The sequence below is a fragment of the Phasianus colchicus genome, chromosome 1 (genome assembly GCF_987193195.1).
Source record: "Phasianus colchicus chromosome 1, bPhaCol1.hap1.1, whole genome shotgun sequence".
NCBI lineage: Eukaryota > Metazoa > Chordata > Aves > Galliformes > Phasianidae > Phasianus > Phasianus colchicus.
Window position 1 is genome coordinate 180,293,664 of NC_143436.1, and position 19,481 is coordinate 180,313,144.

The 19,481-nt window shown below is 35.3% G+C and overlaps 1 protein-coding gene across 8 annotated transcripts in view; it reads left to right on the top strand.

Annotated features, from left to right (window-relative positions):
- Positions 1-19,481, top strand: part of PSPC1 (paraspeckle component 1) — a 65,214-nt gene that overhangs the window by 4,532 nt on the left and 41,201 nt on the right. For all 8 annotated transcript variants that reach the window (XR_016463389.1, XR_016463394.1, XR_016463393.1 and 5 more), the window contains exons 3-6: positions 391-486; positions 2,186-2,382; positions 6,477-6,561; positions 8,054-8,162. Coding sequence is in view for 1 of the 8 variants with exons in the window: in XM_031610563.2 (XP_031466423.1) it covers positions 391-486; positions 2,186-2,382; positions 6,477-6,561; positions 8,054-8,162 (487 nt within the window). In the remaining 7 variants the exon portion in view is untranslated. The remainder of the gene's footprint in view (positions 1-390; positions 487-2,185; positions 2,383-6,476; positions 6,562-8,053; positions 8,163-19,481) is intronic.

Here is a 19,481-nt window from a genome sequence, read left to right on the forward strand (position 1 = left end):
ATTCTGTGGAAGTATGAGCAGAGTGAATATTACTACCTTTTGGCTTTGTTTGGTGCTGTACTGTTATAATCATCGTTCCCACACTGTCTAAATAATTTGTAACATTTGTGAGATCTTCTTCAGCTTCAAATATTCCTATGCTTCTCAGCAGCCAAAACTACATGAAGTTGTATTTTCTATACAGAAGAGCTTAGCTGGTTTTGGGTGTAGAACCAATTGTCACTTTCAAAGATGATTTTTGAAATTAGGATTAATTGGAGTTATTTCAGAAGAATTTGCAGAACTATGAGATAATATGTTAGTTTCCAAGAGTGCTGCTTCAAAATACCAAAACAGCTTATTTTACTGTTCCTTTCATTATTCAGATATTCAATTGAAATTCTCTTCCAGAACACCTCGACCTGTTGTTGTAGAGCCAATGGAGCAATTTGATGATGAAGATGGGCTCCCAGAGAAGCTAATGCAGAAAACACAACAGTATCACAAGTAAGTTCAGTTTGACTTTTAACTTTATAAAATTAAGTTACTAAGAGAGTATTTAGTAAGCTAACGTTTTTATTTCAGGTTGGTGTGTGTTTATTTTGTACAGCCAAGGGGAAGCCAGTTGTTAGGTTAGTTAACTTTTTCCTGCAGAAAAGCAGTGTGTCATTTCTGTACACAGAATTGGCATTAGAATAGTTCAGTTGGAAGTGGCCTTCAAAGATCATTGAGTCCACTGCCTGAGCACTTGAGGCTGACCAAAAGTTACACTATTATCCAGCTGCCTCTTGACCATCAACAAGCACAGGGTGTGAACCACCCTCATGGCAAAGAATTTTTTTCCTTGTATCCAGTCTGAACTTCTGTTGGTGTGGCTTTGTACCATTGGTCATCGGTTACTGAAGAGAAGAGCCTGGTACCTCTGTCTGCACTTCCCTTCCTTTTCCCTAAACTAGATAAACAATGTCTTCTGCCACTCATAGGATGTACCCTGCAGTCCTGCCAGCTTTACTGTCTGCCTCTGAATGCTCTTGGGTACCTTTACATCTTTTTTATACTTTGGAGCCAAGAGCTATATGCAGTACTTAAGGCTGGGCTGCACCAGTGCTAAATACAGTGGGAGAATCGCCTCATGGGACTGGCTGGCCATGTTGTGTTTAATACTCCCCAAAAGGTGGTTTGTCCCTTGGCTGCTGGGGCACACTGCTGGCTGGCGCTGAGCTGTGGTCACCAGCACCCCCACGTCCCAGCGGTTGAATCTTAGGATCTTTTAGGCTCCTTCCAACTTAACTATTGTAATGTTACATTGGTTTTTGTCTAAAGATTAACAAGCAACTTTTTTAGTTTTCCTAATCATAGTAAAATGGAGTCTTGTTGGTTTAGCATTCTGTTATTTTACTGAAGTAGAGATTCCTGGTCTCTGCTGAAATCAGCTGGAGCTTACTGCCAGTCACTGATAGTCTTTTGTGAGCTTGGGGTGCGGTCTGATCCTGCAGAGATGTGTACACCCACAGCATTTTGTCCTCTGACTAGCACCACCTTCTTTGTAGAGTCAATGGGCTGTAAATCTTGGCAGCTTCTGTGATTTAGATGTAATTTTGAGCAAAAAAGAGTCTTTAGCATGAGGTGAAAGAGGGTTTTCCTCACTTCATTAGAGAATATTACTTCTAACATTCAGATCTGATTGCTATTTAGAAATCTTGCTGCTTGAAACTAAAATACTCTGGTTAGCAGGTAAACCTGTAGAGTAATACCTGAAAAAAAAAAAAAAAATCATTGTTCTTTACAACATTAGTGTTAGAATGTAAATAAAATGTTGGTACCTTTAAATATTTAAATATTCGTACTAACAGTCTGAACTGTTTAGTAAGCTTTAATATGCATTTAATTTCTTATATGATGTGACCACTTCAGATTAACTGGGTTCGCCCTTCTAATGTCACAGCTAAATGTTTCGTACCATGGTAATTAAACATTTTTATGTTGATTATATAAATTGAGTAGATATTTATTTGCAAGATTTCTTTGATCAGATTACTTATCGCATTAACAGCTGAATTAAACTCTGACAAACTGGTTTGCAACGCACATCTGACTTTGCATCAGTTTACTATATTTGAAGTGATTGTTTGTAAATTCTTTGGCTGTTACAGCTGTTGATCTTAACGTGTCCTTCTGTACATTTTAACTGCAAAATTTTTATTAGGGAAAGAGAACAGCCTCCACGTTTTGCTCAACCTGGAACATTTGAGTTTGAGTATGCTTCACGTTGGAAGGCTCTTGATGAGATGGAAAAGCAACAGCGTGAACAGGTTGACAGGAACATTAGAGAAGCCAAAGAGAAACTAGAGGCAGAAATGGAAGCAGCTAGACATGAGCATCAGCTAATGTTGATGAGGCAAGGTAAAAAATCAGATAATGTATTAGCATTAATTCTTTTTTTTTTCACAAATCTTCTTTCTGTAGCATATTGAGCTGTATGTTAAATGCAGAGATTTCTGGTAGATGCTATTTAATTAAATGTGTTGAACCGAAGCAAAGGAAGTAGTATTTCTCTATTTGCATAGTCTTTGAGGATTTGCAGTAATGGATTAAGAAGCTGAGAAAAGGGAGGTTGCCTAGGTGTATTTTTTCACTTAAGTTTTTGTGCTGTAAATAGTTTATATAACAAGAATGAATGGTATCCTCAAATTCATCTGTAAAATTATTTTTTGTTGGTGTTGCTTATGGTACTAGATAGGACAAAGCACTGTCTGTGTGCCCTGGGCAAGAAAAAAATTGTAAAATGATAGCTCATAGTTATAGCTGATTGTGCCTCTCCAATACAATCCAAAATAATTTTACTCTTTTTTTTAAACATTTGAAACCCAACTGAGAAATCTGTACGCACGATTATTGTAGGCAACTCAAAATAAGTGACAGTTGTCATTAACCTTCATTATTCTTGAAGGTATAAAATGGTGCATCACTCTTATTTAACTTTGTGGATAATGTTCCCTTTCTGTAGTTTTGGGGGAAAAAATAGTCCTTTAGAAACTGTTTTCAAGCCCTACCTTGGAAATGGGGCTGAATTGAGCTTGTATTTCTATGGCAGAGAAAGCAGAAACAGGGCAAGTAGTGATATTTTCTGCTTGTTAGTTTTCTTCCCAAAAAGTTGATGGCCCACAATTACTGCTGTTTGCATTGCTTTCCAGTTGAGAACTACAGAACACCATTTGATTTTAGTTTTTAAACTTACTAGTTTTGCTTCAACTGAAAGTTGTCATTAGGAAGAAGTTCACCTGTCTTATTGGTTCTCAATGAGCATGCTTGCATTAAATGAGAAACTTTTTATACATAAAAATATAAATAATAAATATAATAATATATATAAATATATATAAACATAATAATGTAAATATAAAAAAACTTTCTCATTTAATGCAAGCATATATATATATATATATATATATATATAAAAAAGATCTTGTACTGCAGTGCAGAGCATAATAAAATAATAAGAAAAAACAACAAATTTCAAATGCCAAATAGTTACTGTAGCTCCTTCTATGGACGCTGAAGGAAAAGGTTTTCATGTTTTGGAATATCTATTAAGATGCACTTTTACACAGAAAGAAAAAGTCTATTCCTTCTGCTGAAGAGCCACTGGAATAAGAATGCTTTTGGTGCCAATATTCCAGTGAGAAAATAAGCTTTTTGTTGCTGTGGGAAGAGAGTCATTCCTCTTAGATTATAGTGGAGCACTTTTCTTTGGTACCAAACAACCTGGAATTTTGTGCAGGTGCTCAGATTTGAGCTTATTGACAGGCAGGGATTTGAATAGCTGAGCTGTAGGCATGTTTCTTGGTTTGTTTTTTTTTTCTCACCAACTCTTCAGCCTCAGTGTATATGAAAATAATGAGATTGAATCGTGTGCTTTTTAAGAAAGATGCAGTGAAACATAAAGCATCAGAACCTGGAATGACTACTTTTGCATACCTGGTGCACAAACCAAACAATTGATTGCAAAGGTTGTTGAAATAGTTATTCTGAAACATGGAATGTAAAACTATAGCATAGTAGTTAGCAGGAGCTAAAAAGATAAGAAGAATGAGTTTCCTACAATTCATATACTTTAGCAGACAAAGGAAAACAAGTTTTAATGAAACTGCTTTATCAGAGGTGTTGGGACTTGCACTGGAACATGCTGGTTGAAGTACCTGAATTTTCATGGCATGGTATTAACACTGAAGATAAAGACTTCACTCTTTCAACATGTGTAATTTTTCACTTTTAAGTGTCATGTTTTGACAGATTGAGTCAGAAGTAATTTGTAAAGCAGAATATGTGTTTCCATGTGTAAGTAAATTGGCGTGATATTTCTGATCTGCATATTGCTGGTATGCTTTAGAGTTGCGTAAATATTCCCTCATAATGATAGTGAAATAGTTTGATAAAGTACTAGAAGATTTGACTAGATTTAATCAGAAACTTCATTCTTTATCAGCTGCATGGAAATTGGCCATTTGCTTTCTGTTTTTAGAACCAGAAAAATTAGCAGCTAAAACAATGAAGCTTTTTGGTCTTGGTATTCCTGCGTGTAGGATTAACTCCTGAGATGAGGGGTCAGTTTTGCCTCCAGTCCTTGAATCTGCAGGAAGTTGAATATTGAAAATGTCTGTCTTTTTTTCTTCAGGCATGAGAAGATGAAGAAGCCAATAGTCATGCTTTCCATCTGTTTCACAGCTATCAGCATCAGTGCAGGTTTTTTTTCTGTTCAGAGAAAGGACCCGTGTCCAATAAATGTCAGTCCAGAATTAGCAGTATTACAAATCCTCTAATATAATCCTCTGAGAGGCTCTGTGCACAGCCCAAACGTCTAGATCTTTATTTTTGTCTAGCTAGTAAAGCTTCGTGTCAAGATTCTGCCATTGTCAGGTGGTACCAAACCTAATTGTTATGCTGAGCTTTTAAATTCTAACAGTTTCAGGAAAGACAGTAATAAGAAATAGGCCTCGAAAATTTTTAGAAATATGTGAAATTAGGACTGTAGAACTTAGAGGGGAGAAAATGATAAATTCATAGCACTTAGCAGTAGAGAGAAGGTAGAAACTGTTGCAGCATATTAATGTAAGGAAAACAGGAATGATAGGTAAGTGGGAAATAAAACGAAGGCAGTAGACACTTTTTCCCACAGTGACCAACGCTGAATGCAGAGTGGATCGATTTGTGATCTCATTAATACTCTGAACCAATCTAAATGTTATTTTAAGGAGTCTGAGGCAGAGTGTGAAGATAGCATTGGCCAAGTCTGCTATAGTATGCACTGTTGTAAGGAAATGGTCCTGTGACTTTTTGATTTGAATGAATCTTTGCTTTAATCATTAGTCCATTCAAATACATTGACTTTGCAGAGATGGTAAAGGCAGGCCTGCAGAACTTGTTTGAGGGAAGACTTACATTGTCCATAAGGATGTTATCTGGTAAACTTTATTAAATATATGGTAAAATTCTGGTGATTTTTGTTAAAAGAAAACAAGTGCATGATATTTTGGTAAATGTAGCAGTATAAAAGTTTATAATAATATGTGCTGCTGCAAGCTTGAGTTTTTTGCAGAGTAAATAAAATGATTTAATTAATGTGGTGAAGAAATGCATGTAAAAATGTGTGGAGTAGTTGAACTCAAGCATAAAACACATCTAATAGGTGCCACAGTGGAGTTTTCCTCATGGCATCTGTAAATAACGTGGCCAATGTGCTATGAAGATGGAGTATGCAAACAGCTGCTTTTATTGTGGCAAGAGGTGGAATTAACTCACGCATTCTTCAGTGAATATTTCCAGGCAGAAATCAGTAATCTGACTGGGCAGTATCAAATAGAGCTAAAGTAATTGTTATTAGTTCTGGCTTGCTTTTGAAGAGCGTTTTAAAGTGCTTTTTAAAGAAGAATGTGGCTATTCTTTCTGGTAGTGTTAATGGTTATAGTTATTTCTAAGTGACTGTAAGACCAGTCATGATTAATCTCTCTAGAGGTTCGGATCATGTACACCTCAAGTTTGTTTCACTTGTTTCTGGTGTGTTGTGCAATTGTCTGCAATAGATGATGGGGAATATGAGTTGCACTAGTTTCCTTGCTAAAGGGACTTTAGCAGTGTGCAGCATTGTGGGGAAAATGGATACCTTGTCAAAGCTGTAAAACCAGGACATGATTAAAGTGATTGAGACTTTTTTTTTTTAAGCTCCCCTTCTACTTATTTGAGGGCTTGAAATTTCTGTGTCCATCATTTTCTTTGGAGGCATAGTCAGTGTAGTGCCTTAGCATGTGAGCCTTGGATCCCTGTGGTTTTTCATTTGGCAAGCTTGGCTGAATGGGAAGGAGCTGGTTAGACGTGTTGAGAAATTGTTTTAATTTTAAAATTGATTATTGTTAGAATGGTAATCTGATAGTGATTTTTTTTGTTGTTACCATGGTGTTAATTGAGAGCTTTTATCTTCATTACGTTTTGAATCCTGGTAGATCTCATGCGGCGTCAGGAAGAATTGAGACGTTTGGAAGAACTTCGGAATCAAGAACTTCAGAAACGCAAGCAGATACAGTTGAGGTATTTTTGTCTTGTACTGTATGAAGTTGTGGCAGTAATTTAAAGCATGCATCTGCTGTCAGCCTGCACAAATTTAGATATTTTGGATGTGCAGAGCTTTTAATACAAAATGTGAACATCTACCATTCAAAAATTGTTTTTCAAAATCATAACAGGAAACATTTCTGTTAACATTCTTGCATAGAAAAATGGTCACTTATGCTAATATAAAAGAATAGGTGTGAATATTTCTAATATTATTTTCATTTATTTCAGCTCAGTTGTTTTGTAAATACCTGAGTTTTCTAAAAAGCTTAGAAATGTCTTAATGTGAATTTTCGTATGATGACTTATTTTTCAACATGTGATGGAAGCATAGGTGTAATCGAGCTGTAGTAGAACACACTTGAAAGATTGAGGGGTATTCATCTACTGCATGTAGAAGTGTAGCATTGCAGATTTACAGTCAAGACTTTTGGGAGTTTTGAGAGTGTTTTCTTGTCTTACTGTAGTGCGTTGTGGCACTTCGTTTTCTGATGTATTGCTTTTCTCTTTACGAGCTGATTCTTATGAATACAGGGGCTGTTCAGAAAGCAATTCCTCCTATCTTATGATGTTGGCCTGTGATGTTTGAGGCGGGTGTTGGTGTTAAAGCAGTAGAGGTTGAACCTTTGCACCAGTATTCTGTAATATTTTGTGGCCGTGTGATGGTTGGAGCAGAGGGGTTGTCTGACTAAATGAGGTCCGACATGGAAGTGCGTATGAAGCAGAGTTGTCATTGAATAACTCTGAATGGAAAAAATGGTGCCCAATGACATTCCTTGATGTTTGCTGGACATTTTTGCGGAACCAAATAGAGGATGTGAGCACTGTGAGGTGAGGGGTGATGCATTTCAGCAGTGATGACAGTGACAGTGGGTCACTTCTTCTGATGCAGATTTTTACAAGTGTGTCATGTAGGCTCTTGTTAATCACTGACAAAAATGCAGAGCTGATGGTGGTGACTGTTGAAGAGCAGTGTTTTGTAGCTGAAGATTTTCTCTCTCAAGCAGTGTTATTGTGCTTTTTGTATCAGTTGTAGTTTCTGTGGAAGTAAATAGGAGGCACTGCTTTTGAAGCAATATACATACTACTTGTGTCCTCTTGTTTCTTGAGATATTTAATACAAAAGAACAATATAATGTGTAGAGTTAGCAGTTTGGCTGTAGGCAGTGTTGAAATATTGCAATCCATAGTGATTTTTTTTAAAGCTTTTGAACCTGCTTACTCATTTGTACAGATTAACTGTAGCCAGAAGATCAAGAATATTAATGTTGTGGATACCTGTATACTCATTAAACAAAAACACTTTGGTAATGTTGAAGCCCATCAGGTTGAGTAGATTAGTGCCTTATGCTGTATTAAAAGCTAGTAAATAGTTACTCTTATACGCTTGATGTTGACTCCTGAGACTGGTTATGAGCCTGAATAAATCATGAGTCTTAACTTATGTCATTTTTGAAAAATGTCCTAGACATGAAGAAGAGCACAGACGACGTGAAGAGGAGATGCTACGCCAGAGGGAACAGGAGGAATTGAGACGGCAGCAGGAGGGAGGATTTAAGCCAAATTTCATGGACAATGTAAGTAGAGCTTTGACTGAAGTTGAAATGGTAAATATACCAGTTTTTAGTTTTTTTTAATATTTTGTCTTATTGAACTGCCATCTTGTGTACTGTTTTTCCTTCAGAACTCCATTATTCTTATGAGTGGAGTGACGCAAATTTAGTAGTGCAATTTTCTATTGCACTGTTAAATTGAACTATGACATCACTGTCTTGTAGGGAAATAAGTAGTTCAACATTTCAGCTAATTGAAGGTGTTCAGATTATCATTTTCCTTTTTTATTCAGGAAATTAATTTTTCAAGAAAATCATTTAATTTTTTTAAGTGGAAGGTCAGAGACTGGATAGTATGGACATGAGGAGGTGCCTTAGTTGGGCTGAAAAATTTAATTTTTAAATGATTCATACTGCAAAGCTTGTTTGCTTATTATGTTATGTAATGCTTAATTTATGAATAATAATATACTTTAGAAACAGGCAGTGGAGCTTCACATGTAGCCTAAAATCCCCTTTCTTTGAGACTCTACTGTTAGTCTAGATGAGGAAAATCTCCACATCTGTACTGAAAATGACCAAAATGTTCCAAGGAAGAAAAAGATCTTTGCCACAATTTCTACATTAAATAATGTAGCAGTAATGTATTTAGGTCTGTTCAGCCTTTGAAGTCTCGTCCTGAGGGAACAGCAAAATGGGACTATCAGAGGAATCAGCTTCTAAATTTTTAGGATCTCTTTTGGTCATGGGTATGGTTTCTACCAACCAGAGCAGTGAAGTGAGCACAAAGCAGTTAAGTGCTTTAATTTTATGTAGTAAGCATACCTCATACTGCTAAAGTGGATTTTAGTGGGAAAGCAGTAAGTGATGCACATAGTGATCCTCTGTACAGGTTCAACTTGATGCATAAAATGGAAACAAATGGCTGGTTTCTCAGCTGCTTTCTGATTTGTGCTTTGTGGAAGTAATGTTTCTTTTACATGCTATACAATAACTCTGCCTGTAGAACTCTGAAGAGAATACTGAATAAGTTTTGAGATCTCCTAAGAGAAGATAGAACAGGAATCTTATTTTTCCACTTGGACTTAAGATTCTTAGTAAAGATAGAGAGGAAGCAAAATAGTTCCTTTGTGATGTTACCAACTGCTGTCAGTTGATTTTGCTGATTGCGTTTGAGAAACTTGCAGCTGGAAATAGTTGGAAATTTATTTCCCTTTGTGCTCGCACTGTAAGGAAAACTGTGTTCAGGCATACATTTCTGGGGGGATGATGACCTAGAACTGAAAACTTAAAATATCCTTTAGTGCATTCCTGTTATTAAACTGGTAAGTCATATTTTGCAAAACAGGACGTAACAATCATCTGATGTAATCTAGAAATAATACTGAAGTGATTCTGACTTCTCTGGAGCCAAGTATGTAATTTCATTTCATGTCAGTATTGTAACATCTTTTGGGGGCAGTCTGACTTTGTGTAAGTTATGTGTCAAAATAATCCTGTGACTGAGCTACAAGATCCCTGTTGCTCACTGCTGAGAACTGCAGAAAAGAGATGGCAGTAGCTCCTTTCAGTTCCTTTTGCTGTTGGGTAGTAGCGTTTTCCCTGCAGCTCGAGGTTGAGGGAGTGCTGGATAATGCTGGCCGCAGCAGCCTCTACTGAATTGCTTTGTGCAGCTCTTTGAGATAAGGTTACTTAGTCTATGAGCTTCAATTGCTTGCCATCCTCATGCTGTTATACATATTTAAATTTGGAAACCTGTGTGTTTAGAGGCTCTTCAGATTGTGTGCTGGACATAGGAAAAAGTCATAGCATAAGGAAGAAAGAGGAATAGTTCAGGTGGAAAGCACTTCAATCATGTAATTTATGTGATTTTATACAGTGAAATTTTGGGGGAGAAAGGTGGAAGAATGTTCTAGAGTGTGTGTAGCTCTCCTACTGAGTTTCCTTTATTGGGATTTTATTCATCTGGAATAGCATACGCTGTGAGAATATATAGATGTAGTTGTAGAGTGAGAAACCTGCCACAAAAGGTCAACTGAAGGGATATGAAGCATAGCTGTTTTCTTTTTTTTGTACCATGTGAACTTGAAGTGATGTATACAATAATTAATAAGTTTTCCAACGTTTTGAGGAATATTATAGTCATGTGATGACTTCTTTGATTCCAGTTTTAATGCTTCCTCTTTAAAGGGTTTAAGAACATTAGGAATAATGTATTATTTATATACTTTAGCATGTTTCTAATAAGGGCAGCTATGAAACTAAGCATGACCTATCATTCTACAAGTGTTTGTTATTTATTTGTCTTTAGATCTGTGTTGAGGTTGTGATACATGAATGGAGGTTTGGAAAACCCTTTGCATTTTGGAGCCAGTAAGAATTATAAACGTTATCTGGAGATTGCAAAATGATGCATCTTTTATTCTATTTAATAGAACTTGTACAGCTGAACTTTTTTTCATTTATTCTTAATTAGTTTACTGTAAACAGACTCCATGTGGTAGTTTCATCTCATCCTAGATTACCATTGTGCATACATTGACAAAAGTTAATTTCAGTTTTGGGAGTATAAAAGTTGCTTCTTTGTTAGCACAACATTTTATGGTACTGGGGTGTAGTTTTTAATCGTATCCGGTCTTGATAAACTCTTTTGGCTTAAATTATGTAACACATTGAAGTCTTCTGCCAACCATGTATTTAGAAGGCAACTGATAATTTTCTAATGCTTGTTTTTGTTTCTTAAAAGCTTTGAAAAGTAAGCTTCCTTCACTTATATCCTATTCCTTATTACTGTTCAGTATAAAAGGAGGACATAAATGGTAAGTGCGATGGCAACCGGAGTTGGAACTTGTCATATAAGGCTGCTGTATCAGGCTTTCCTGTTTAAAGCTTCTTTCTGTGTCTTTATCCTAACTTGTTAAACTTTTATTTTTCAGTATGACCTCTTTTAAAAAATTCATTGTAATGAAACTTCATGCAATTAGCAGTTGTTTGGTTTAGTTACAGTTGATAAATGTTTTCTGTATGAGTGTTGTCATTGCTGTAGCATTCATGGTGATGTTGTATGTATATAAAAACATCTGATTGCATTGACTGCCGATCCAGTGGTCTTTCTAGTGATGTCCAGATAGTTGTGCAATCTATAGTAGGTAAGCTGTTGTTTACATTTCCATATCATTTAGAGTTTTCTACCTTGCAACATAAAGGTTGTTTAGTTGAAATTTGCTATTATATCTGAACATATTTCTGCATTCTAATAAATGATATCTTAATCAGGAAACTTTTTCCTATTATTTTTATTTTGCATATGTCTTTCCTCCTGAAAGGAGAGCTTGGAGATACTGTTTATCATCACTGTTTTTCAGCAGCACAAATATATTTTAAAAATATTTATTCTAAGTGCTTTTAATATATTATTTGCTGTGCAATGATTAGTATCCAGTTGTGAATAACTTATGCAGATACACATTTATTCTGAATCGGTCTTTTTGCTAAATAATTCCTAAATAATTGCTCAGGAATAATTTTTTTACTGCTGTCACTGATTTAGAAGAATGAAAAGAGAATAATTTACATCTTGTGTATTGAAATAGTTTTTAAGTGTTTACAAAAGAGCCCCGGATTTGTGGAAATGCTATTCTTTTTTTGTGGAACACACATTTATTTTCAAACTAACATTGTGAAATATTGTAGGGTGGATATTGTACTTAATGAAACAGTAGCTACAATACTGTCCTTTAGCAGAGTTTACAGCTCTTCTTACTGATGATTTAAAGATAGAATTGAGATTTTTAGGTGCCTCTCTCCTCTCTTTTCCCATTCCTGCAAGGGGACCTTTCCCCTTTTCAGGTGTAACTTGCCGAGATAAGGAGTTGTTTTTTGAGAATTAATCAGTTTCAACTTCTGAAAGCTTACTGCTCCTTTTGTGGGAGACTTTTTATTCATACTTAATTTTTTACACTTCTTGTTTGTGTGAATTAACTCTGTTTCCTTTCCTTTTATTTTCTTAGACAAAAGCTCCACTGCTGAGTAAGTAGCGTTAATAGCAGAATGAAGTGGGAGGCACTGGAGCAGTGGAGGTTGCTTCAACAGCACAGATATAGTAGACTTGAAAGCTGTAACTCAGTGGAGAGCATGAGGGTTAAAAAAAAAAAGAGCCATCAGAAAAGAACGCAGAAAAGAACAACAGCAAAGTTTGTAGTTTGAGAAATGCCAGAAAGGTGGTTAATGTAATTTGATGTCTTTGTTCTAAGCACTGTCTCCCTTAAGAGCAGTTTCTAAATGAAGCTTCCTCCTCACTCCTATCAACTATTTCAAGCCTGCTGTGGTATGTCCTAGGAATGGCTCATTTCTACATTCGTATACAACTTCAGTAGTAGATTTCTTTGAGAGAATGTTAATTGGATTTTCTTACACCTCTGTATTTTAGTAGTCTGTTTTTGGACATCTAGACTCTTCAGTGAACAGAACTGAATAGATTTTGTTCCATCCTCTAATCCATTACCAAAGCATCAGTTAGACAAGAAGTTTGCATTCACACTGTATGCAGAGTTCTTTCTTACCTTGTTCAGGAAAAAACTAAATTACGGCAGTAATAAATTCATAAAAATTTCCGGTGATGCATCTTATTCCATAAATTGCTTTGGTATTTTGGAGGTTTAATTAGCATTAATTTTGTGACCATTTTAGCATGATTCATAATTGACTTTCTAAATTGATGTGCATCAAGGAGGTGATTTTTCAGTAATGGAGCAAATTATCATTGGAATGTTAGATTTTATTAGTAATTTGGTATTTCAGTATGTGCAAGCTATTAATATTTTAGATAATGTATCTTTTTTCCCCTGTGTTAAGCTTTAGTACAAATATCTAACACTAAAATTTGGATCTTCTACTCAGGTGCAGTAATGCTTGCACAGAATGCTTAGAACATACTAATATTTACCTCCTGTAAACTTGTAGAGAGAACAAGTGACCATTCTGAAGTCATTTTTGTTCATTAATGTGCTATATCAGATGTGCATAGATCTCCAGTCCAGATTTAGTTATAGGCATTCCTGAGCTTGTTCTCATGTACAGTTATCGATAGAGATTTTGTCCCTGTTTTTTTTTTTTTAGGTTGTTTCTGTTTATGAATTAATTTTCAGTAGGAACTGATGAACCAGGAAACTTAAAAGAACATTTCTCTGAAAATGCTTCTTATACAATGGCAAATGGCCATCAGCCTTGGTCAGTCATAGTTTTTCATGAGGCCTCAGACGAAGCAGATGCTTTTTTTGTTGAATTATTAATGGAAAGAGTTCAGCTGCCATCTAGTGCTTGTTTATAAAATACTCAACTTGCTTGCTTAGTTTCTCCTTGTTTAATGGATTTTGCAGGTGCAATTTAGAAAGCTCCATTAGAAAGCAAATGTGAGGACTATAGTCCATACATTTAATGTAGTTCATGAAAGTACTGCTCACAAGTTTTAATAAAGCTACCTAACAGAGTTCCACAAATACTGTTAACTATCTAACAAAGTTCCACAAATACTGAGTTTCCTTGAGTTTTCTGTCTTCTGACATATAAGAACAAGGCTTTTGTAGAATAGAAAAAAATCTCATATTAATGTAATTGTTTTGTTAAATGCTGTACATATTTAAGAAACTAAATTTAACACTTGCCTTAATCATTTTCATTTTCTTTTCCTCAGCTACTGGACTTAAGTTTAACTTGGAGTTTGTACATGTATTTATCCAGACTAAGAAGAGATAACATTCAGTTTCAATTGTCTACTCAGTACCTATTTTGGACTTACCCACTTGTGTGAATCCTGAGATCCTACTTGAATTGAAACTTGCAGCCAAAATAAGTTCCTGTACTTAGCTAAGTTTGCCTTTATTAAAGGGTCTGCACTGAAGAACGAAACACCTAAAGAGTGATAAGTGGGTCCATAGAATTCTGAAGGAACTGCTGGATGTGAGGAGAGCTTGTTTACACTCCTGGTTTCTCTCTCTTGGGATGCAGTGCCTTTTGCTTTTTTCTTAGTGCAAGCAGTAAGACCTGACCTTCTGCTTAGCCTCTGTTTTGCTTCAGTAGCTGGCAGAATGGAAGACTTTGATAGTGATAACACAGTGCACTGCAGCCAAGAAAGGAGCTTGTTTCAGTGAGGTTACCTCTCCACTCATATCAAGCTGAATACTGCTTAATATTTTAAAATTCATTTTTTTAATGAGTCTTAGACAAGTCTAATTGCTGCAGTGTAGGCATCGAGCAGATTTACCTCATTAATTAATGCTTGTTTTGGATGACTAATTTTTCTGTGAACAATATGAAATACAAGTAATATTTTTGTTTTGTCATATTTTTCTTAAGGTTCCATTTAATCTATCCAGAGATCTGCTGGTATTGTTAGATACATTAATGTTTTTAATTAGTTTGTTTTTTTGGAAAGCATGAGACATACGCCTCTTCAACTGGCGCGTTTAATTAATTTTTTGATTAATAGAAACTCAGGTAGTTTTAAAAGGATCAATTATTTTGTTTAAAATTTCTCATTAAAGAAGTTTTTTCTCAAATGTGATTTCTGCAGCAGCTACTGACTTGTTAACTTAGCTTTACTGTTGAGTAAGGTGGAAGAATATTTGTATTAGTTTTGTTGTGTACAAGACAGGAAGTACGCTGCTTTTCCTGAGGGTGCTGAAGGCAGTTCTCTTGATGGTTATACTTGTGGCAGGTTAGCTCTTGTCACTTCTAAATGTAGTCTTGCGCAGGATCTGGCAAGGATAGTCTAAGGTCAAAATTATGTTACTGGTTCTCTTTTGTATATGAGTTAGAGCTTTTGTAGTCTTTTTTTCACTTGGTTTCACTTGGTGTGTTTTCCCCCCCACACCTGCGTTCTGAATTACTAAGCATATATTAATCCTCATGGAAACTTGTATATTCTACAAAAAAACCTGTCTGTTTTCTTCTTTGTTCCTATTACATTGGGATTCCCGTTGTCTCTAACATGATTTTCAACTCTGTGTTCTATATTGCATATGAACGTAATAGTTGTTTAAATATCTGTTGATGAAGGCAGACACTATAACTCAAGAATTACTGTATATGTACTTCAGTCAGGAGACTTAACTACAAAGTAGTGTTTTTGGATTCGTTCAAATGATCAGATTCTTAAAGTTCTTACAAAAATTCTAGAGTTGTTTGGTTCAATGTTATTGAGTTCTTTATTCAGAACTCTGATTAATCAAATTATTAGTGTACCTCATCTTCCTCCTATTTCATAGTAAATGGCTTCCAGGTTGTATTAAAATGTTCACTGGAAAGCTTTGCAGAGATATGGAGCCCGATACCATGCCAGGATCCTTTTTTTGTTTGTTTTGGATGCATTCAGTACTTTGTGTAGACTGGCCAGAACTTGGCTGATGACCTTTTAAATACTGAACGATCCTGCCTGTTAAGAACACTTGTATCATTTCTAAAAGAAGTACGTGTGTTTATTGAAAGTTTTCCATATAATATTGAGAACACACTTTGGTCCTGGTTTAAAACTTTTACTTTCAGCTTGTTTTGTAAATGCTTGTGCGTAGTAATCACCTGATGCCTCTGAACAGCTACCGAACGGCATCGGCAATTGGACATTTAGTTACAGTTCAGTCAATAAATACCATATTTACTAAGGGGAGAAAAATACAGAACTCAAAAAAGAATCTTCCTCGGAAAGATCACTGTGGCTGTAACTAGTGTTTCTGTAAAAGTTACTTCAAGTTGATTTTGCAGTGTTATTTGTGACATTCAAATTTAAAAAGTTACGTTTTTACGTAAATACATACTTCATGATACAGCTATATTCTTGGCTGGTTAATTTGTCTTCTAAGTAATTACTGACCACTTTCACTTAATCTCATAATTGATCTTGTAATTCTTGAAAATTGTAATTTTGAGATGTTCAAAAACATTTTGAGACATTCATTGTGATAATTTGTGTAGGTTTGTTAGATGTTCAGTAACTGAAACGTAGCATTGTCTTAGAGCACAATTTTCAGTTAAATGTTTAGTTTATTTCTGCATGATGGTACAGTTAATCTGGACTGGGCTACTGGTTAGACAGCCCTTTAGCTCTCCACCTGCCAGGGTGAATTGTGGAGTACTTAAGTGGAACTTGCTCTGTGAAAGTAAGGTTATTTTCCTATTTTCATGGATGTGTCCTAATGTATTTTGATGTTTACCTACTCCCATGCAATTTCTTTAGTTAAAATAAAGATATAAGGCCAACCATACATAAAATTATCTAATATGTCCTGACTGTATGGTGATGTAAAGTGGTCTAGAATTAGATGTGGAGGTTGGCAGCACTGCCTGCGGCTCAGCGGTTGGAGCTTGATGATCCTTGAGGTCCCTTCCAACCCATTCTATGATTCTGTGATTACGCATAGCATTTGTGAACTGGGACGTGTGGTAAATATTACTTTGTTTTACAGGTAAGTGAGCAAGTAAGTGCCTTAAATTGATTATAAATGAAAAAAAAAAAAAAGGATAATGTTCAGAAGTTGAAATGTATTTCTTGTATTCATTTCATTATCATTTTAAAAATGAAGATACTAGAAACAGGAGAAGTGTATTTAGATACCAGTTGAGTGGATCCAAAGAGGATCATAACTCCTGTGGATCTGAGTTAATTGACAGAATGTTGTATTGAGGAAGTTAGAATCAAGAGTTAATATATGGATATATGCTTTTTTCTTTGAGGATTTCCAAAGCTGTAGGTGGTTACATTCTTTGTGCACATTTGTCCTATGAAAACAAATTTTACACTTAATTATTGGAGAAGCACAAGTCTACCTTCCTTGTGTTAGTTGTTGGATCAAGGACAAGTTCTGACAGAACACCTCTGTTCCTGTTTACTCTCAAATTGCTCCCAGTGATGGCATCTGAAAAAAGTCTGTCTTGCGGTTATGCCTCCTGTTCTTTATATGTATAACCATAGACAGTAAAGGGGCTTGGTAAGCTTTTCCTTTAGTGGAATAGGTGGAGGTGATGGTGATTGCCTGAAGAACGTAATTAATAGGATTTTATTCCTAGTCATTCTGGATTATATGTTGTTTGTTTGGTGCCATGTTTTGCCATTTGTTTATATCATTTTGTCTGCTGAATAACATTTTCTACAGGTTTTGAAAAAGTGAGGAACTACAGTTAACGTGCCTTTTTTTTCCTGTGTTGTTGCATATGCAGTGTTTTGTTGTATAACAAATAGTGGTGAATGTGGTGGTAATGTGGGAAAGAACTATACATCATTGCATTGTTCTTAAATATAACAATAACATTCAGAGAAGCAGCAAATAACTGTAAGATGAGCAGAAAAGACCTGAGTATGGACTGTTTTTGAATTTTGGGCATATAATACAGCAGTCTGAAGGTATGAGCAAAGTTCCAGTAGCTTAGGTGATAAAATACTGTAACAAAAACCCACAGACTTTTTAATGAACATGTATTTATATTAATGCTTTTATTCAAATTATTGATTTTTTGCAAATTATAGCATTCCTCAAGCTTAGTATGTAAGGTCGCTAGATAAAGATGCTCAAAAAAATTTGCTATAGGAATGCAGACAACTTCTTTAATAGTAATGACCAGTATTTAATGCTAAAGATGGGTGAATATCTTTGATCAGAATTGGAATCTGAATTATCAGTTGTCTTTATGATAATTCAGAATTATCTCTTCATAAATGTCTTGAATAAAAACAGAGACCTTTTTACTGCCTTTTCTGGCTCAGAGGATGACTTAAAAAAAAAAAATTGCAGTGGTTATTCATTTTTTTTCTACAGTGAAGTTTATTTTTACTTTGTTTACCTTATTCCATATAGTTCAGCACAGTGATTATTTTCTGCTTCTCTTGACAGCAGCGAGAAAATTTCTCCTTCCTTTCCACAGTTGCAAATATTTTGGTTTGTTTTCCTAATCTATTTTTTAACTCTCTCTCTCAAACTTATTTTTTTATCAGATTTTTGACATTATTTAAACTAATAATTCGCTGGCAGTTACTCTACTGCACATACATTCCACTCTATGATATTTGATGTTTTCAGTTGTTGCTTTCTTGAAAGAACCTCAGCTCTTAATGTTGCCTTCTCCCATCAGTATTTTTTCTACAAGTTTTCCTTTCACTAACTGTGAAATATTAGCTGAAAAACACACTTATAGCTTGGAAAACCTAGTGTGCAAAATGGAAGTTGATGAATAGTGGAGTGTTTGGGAGTTCTTGGGTTGGAAAAAAAAGTTTACTGTTTTTTGTCATGGTGTTTTCATCCATATTTTATAAAATGTGTTTTATTTTTAATTTTGATTAAGCGAATGCTCGTGTTCTGCAAAATGTCACAGGTTTACTCTCTTAGAGATGGAATTAAATAGAAAATTTTGGATTTAAAAAGAATCAAATGAGAGAATGAGAGACACCTGAAATGTAAGTAAAATCTAGAAGATAAAATATTTGCTCTTCTGCATTATAAACAAAAGACCAACGTGTGAACTGCTGCATCTCATAAATAGCAGGCATGTGGAAAGTAAGAAAAAAATATTGGCTAATATGTAATAACAGTAAGTATTAATACACTTGGGTGTGCTTTAGGTTAGATTTTGAGGTAAACCTTGCAAGTAATTTTGAAACTAGTCTTAAAATTGCAGCAAATAAATTTGAGATTTGATAGAGTGTGATGAAAATACACAAGAAAGCACTATTAATGCTTAACAGATTTCATTAATAAGACTGATGTTGCTATAGGTGACAGTCTTTGAGTGTTAATTGTTAATGTGAAAAATGAGATTGTCAGAATAGTGTTTAGTAGAAATGTTACAGGATTTCTCATTGTTCCTTGGTGCTTACAGATTTGAGGGAATCATTAAATGAATCATTAAGGTTGGAGAAGACTACCAAGACCATGTAGTCCACCCATCATCACCATGCCCACTAACCATCTGCACTCTTATATCAGTATTGACACATTCAGTAGATAAATTGACAGTATAATTTGCATTGTACAGCTAGTCAAAGACTGTCAGTTTAAAAAATTACTAAAATCATACAATTATATAATTACTGAATTACTAAGTTTGGGAGAAGCCTCTTAAGATCATCCTGTCTGACTGTCAACTCATCACCACCATGCCCAATAAACCATGTCCTTCAGTGCCTCATCTACTCATTTCTTCAACTTCTTGGTCAAGATGTTGACTCCTCCACCTCCCTAGGTAACACATTCTGATACATAACTACTGCTGCAGAGAAGAAATTTTTCTTAATAACCAAACTGAACCTCATAGCTTGAGGTTGTTTTAGCCAGTCGCTGTTACCTGGGAGAAGAGGCC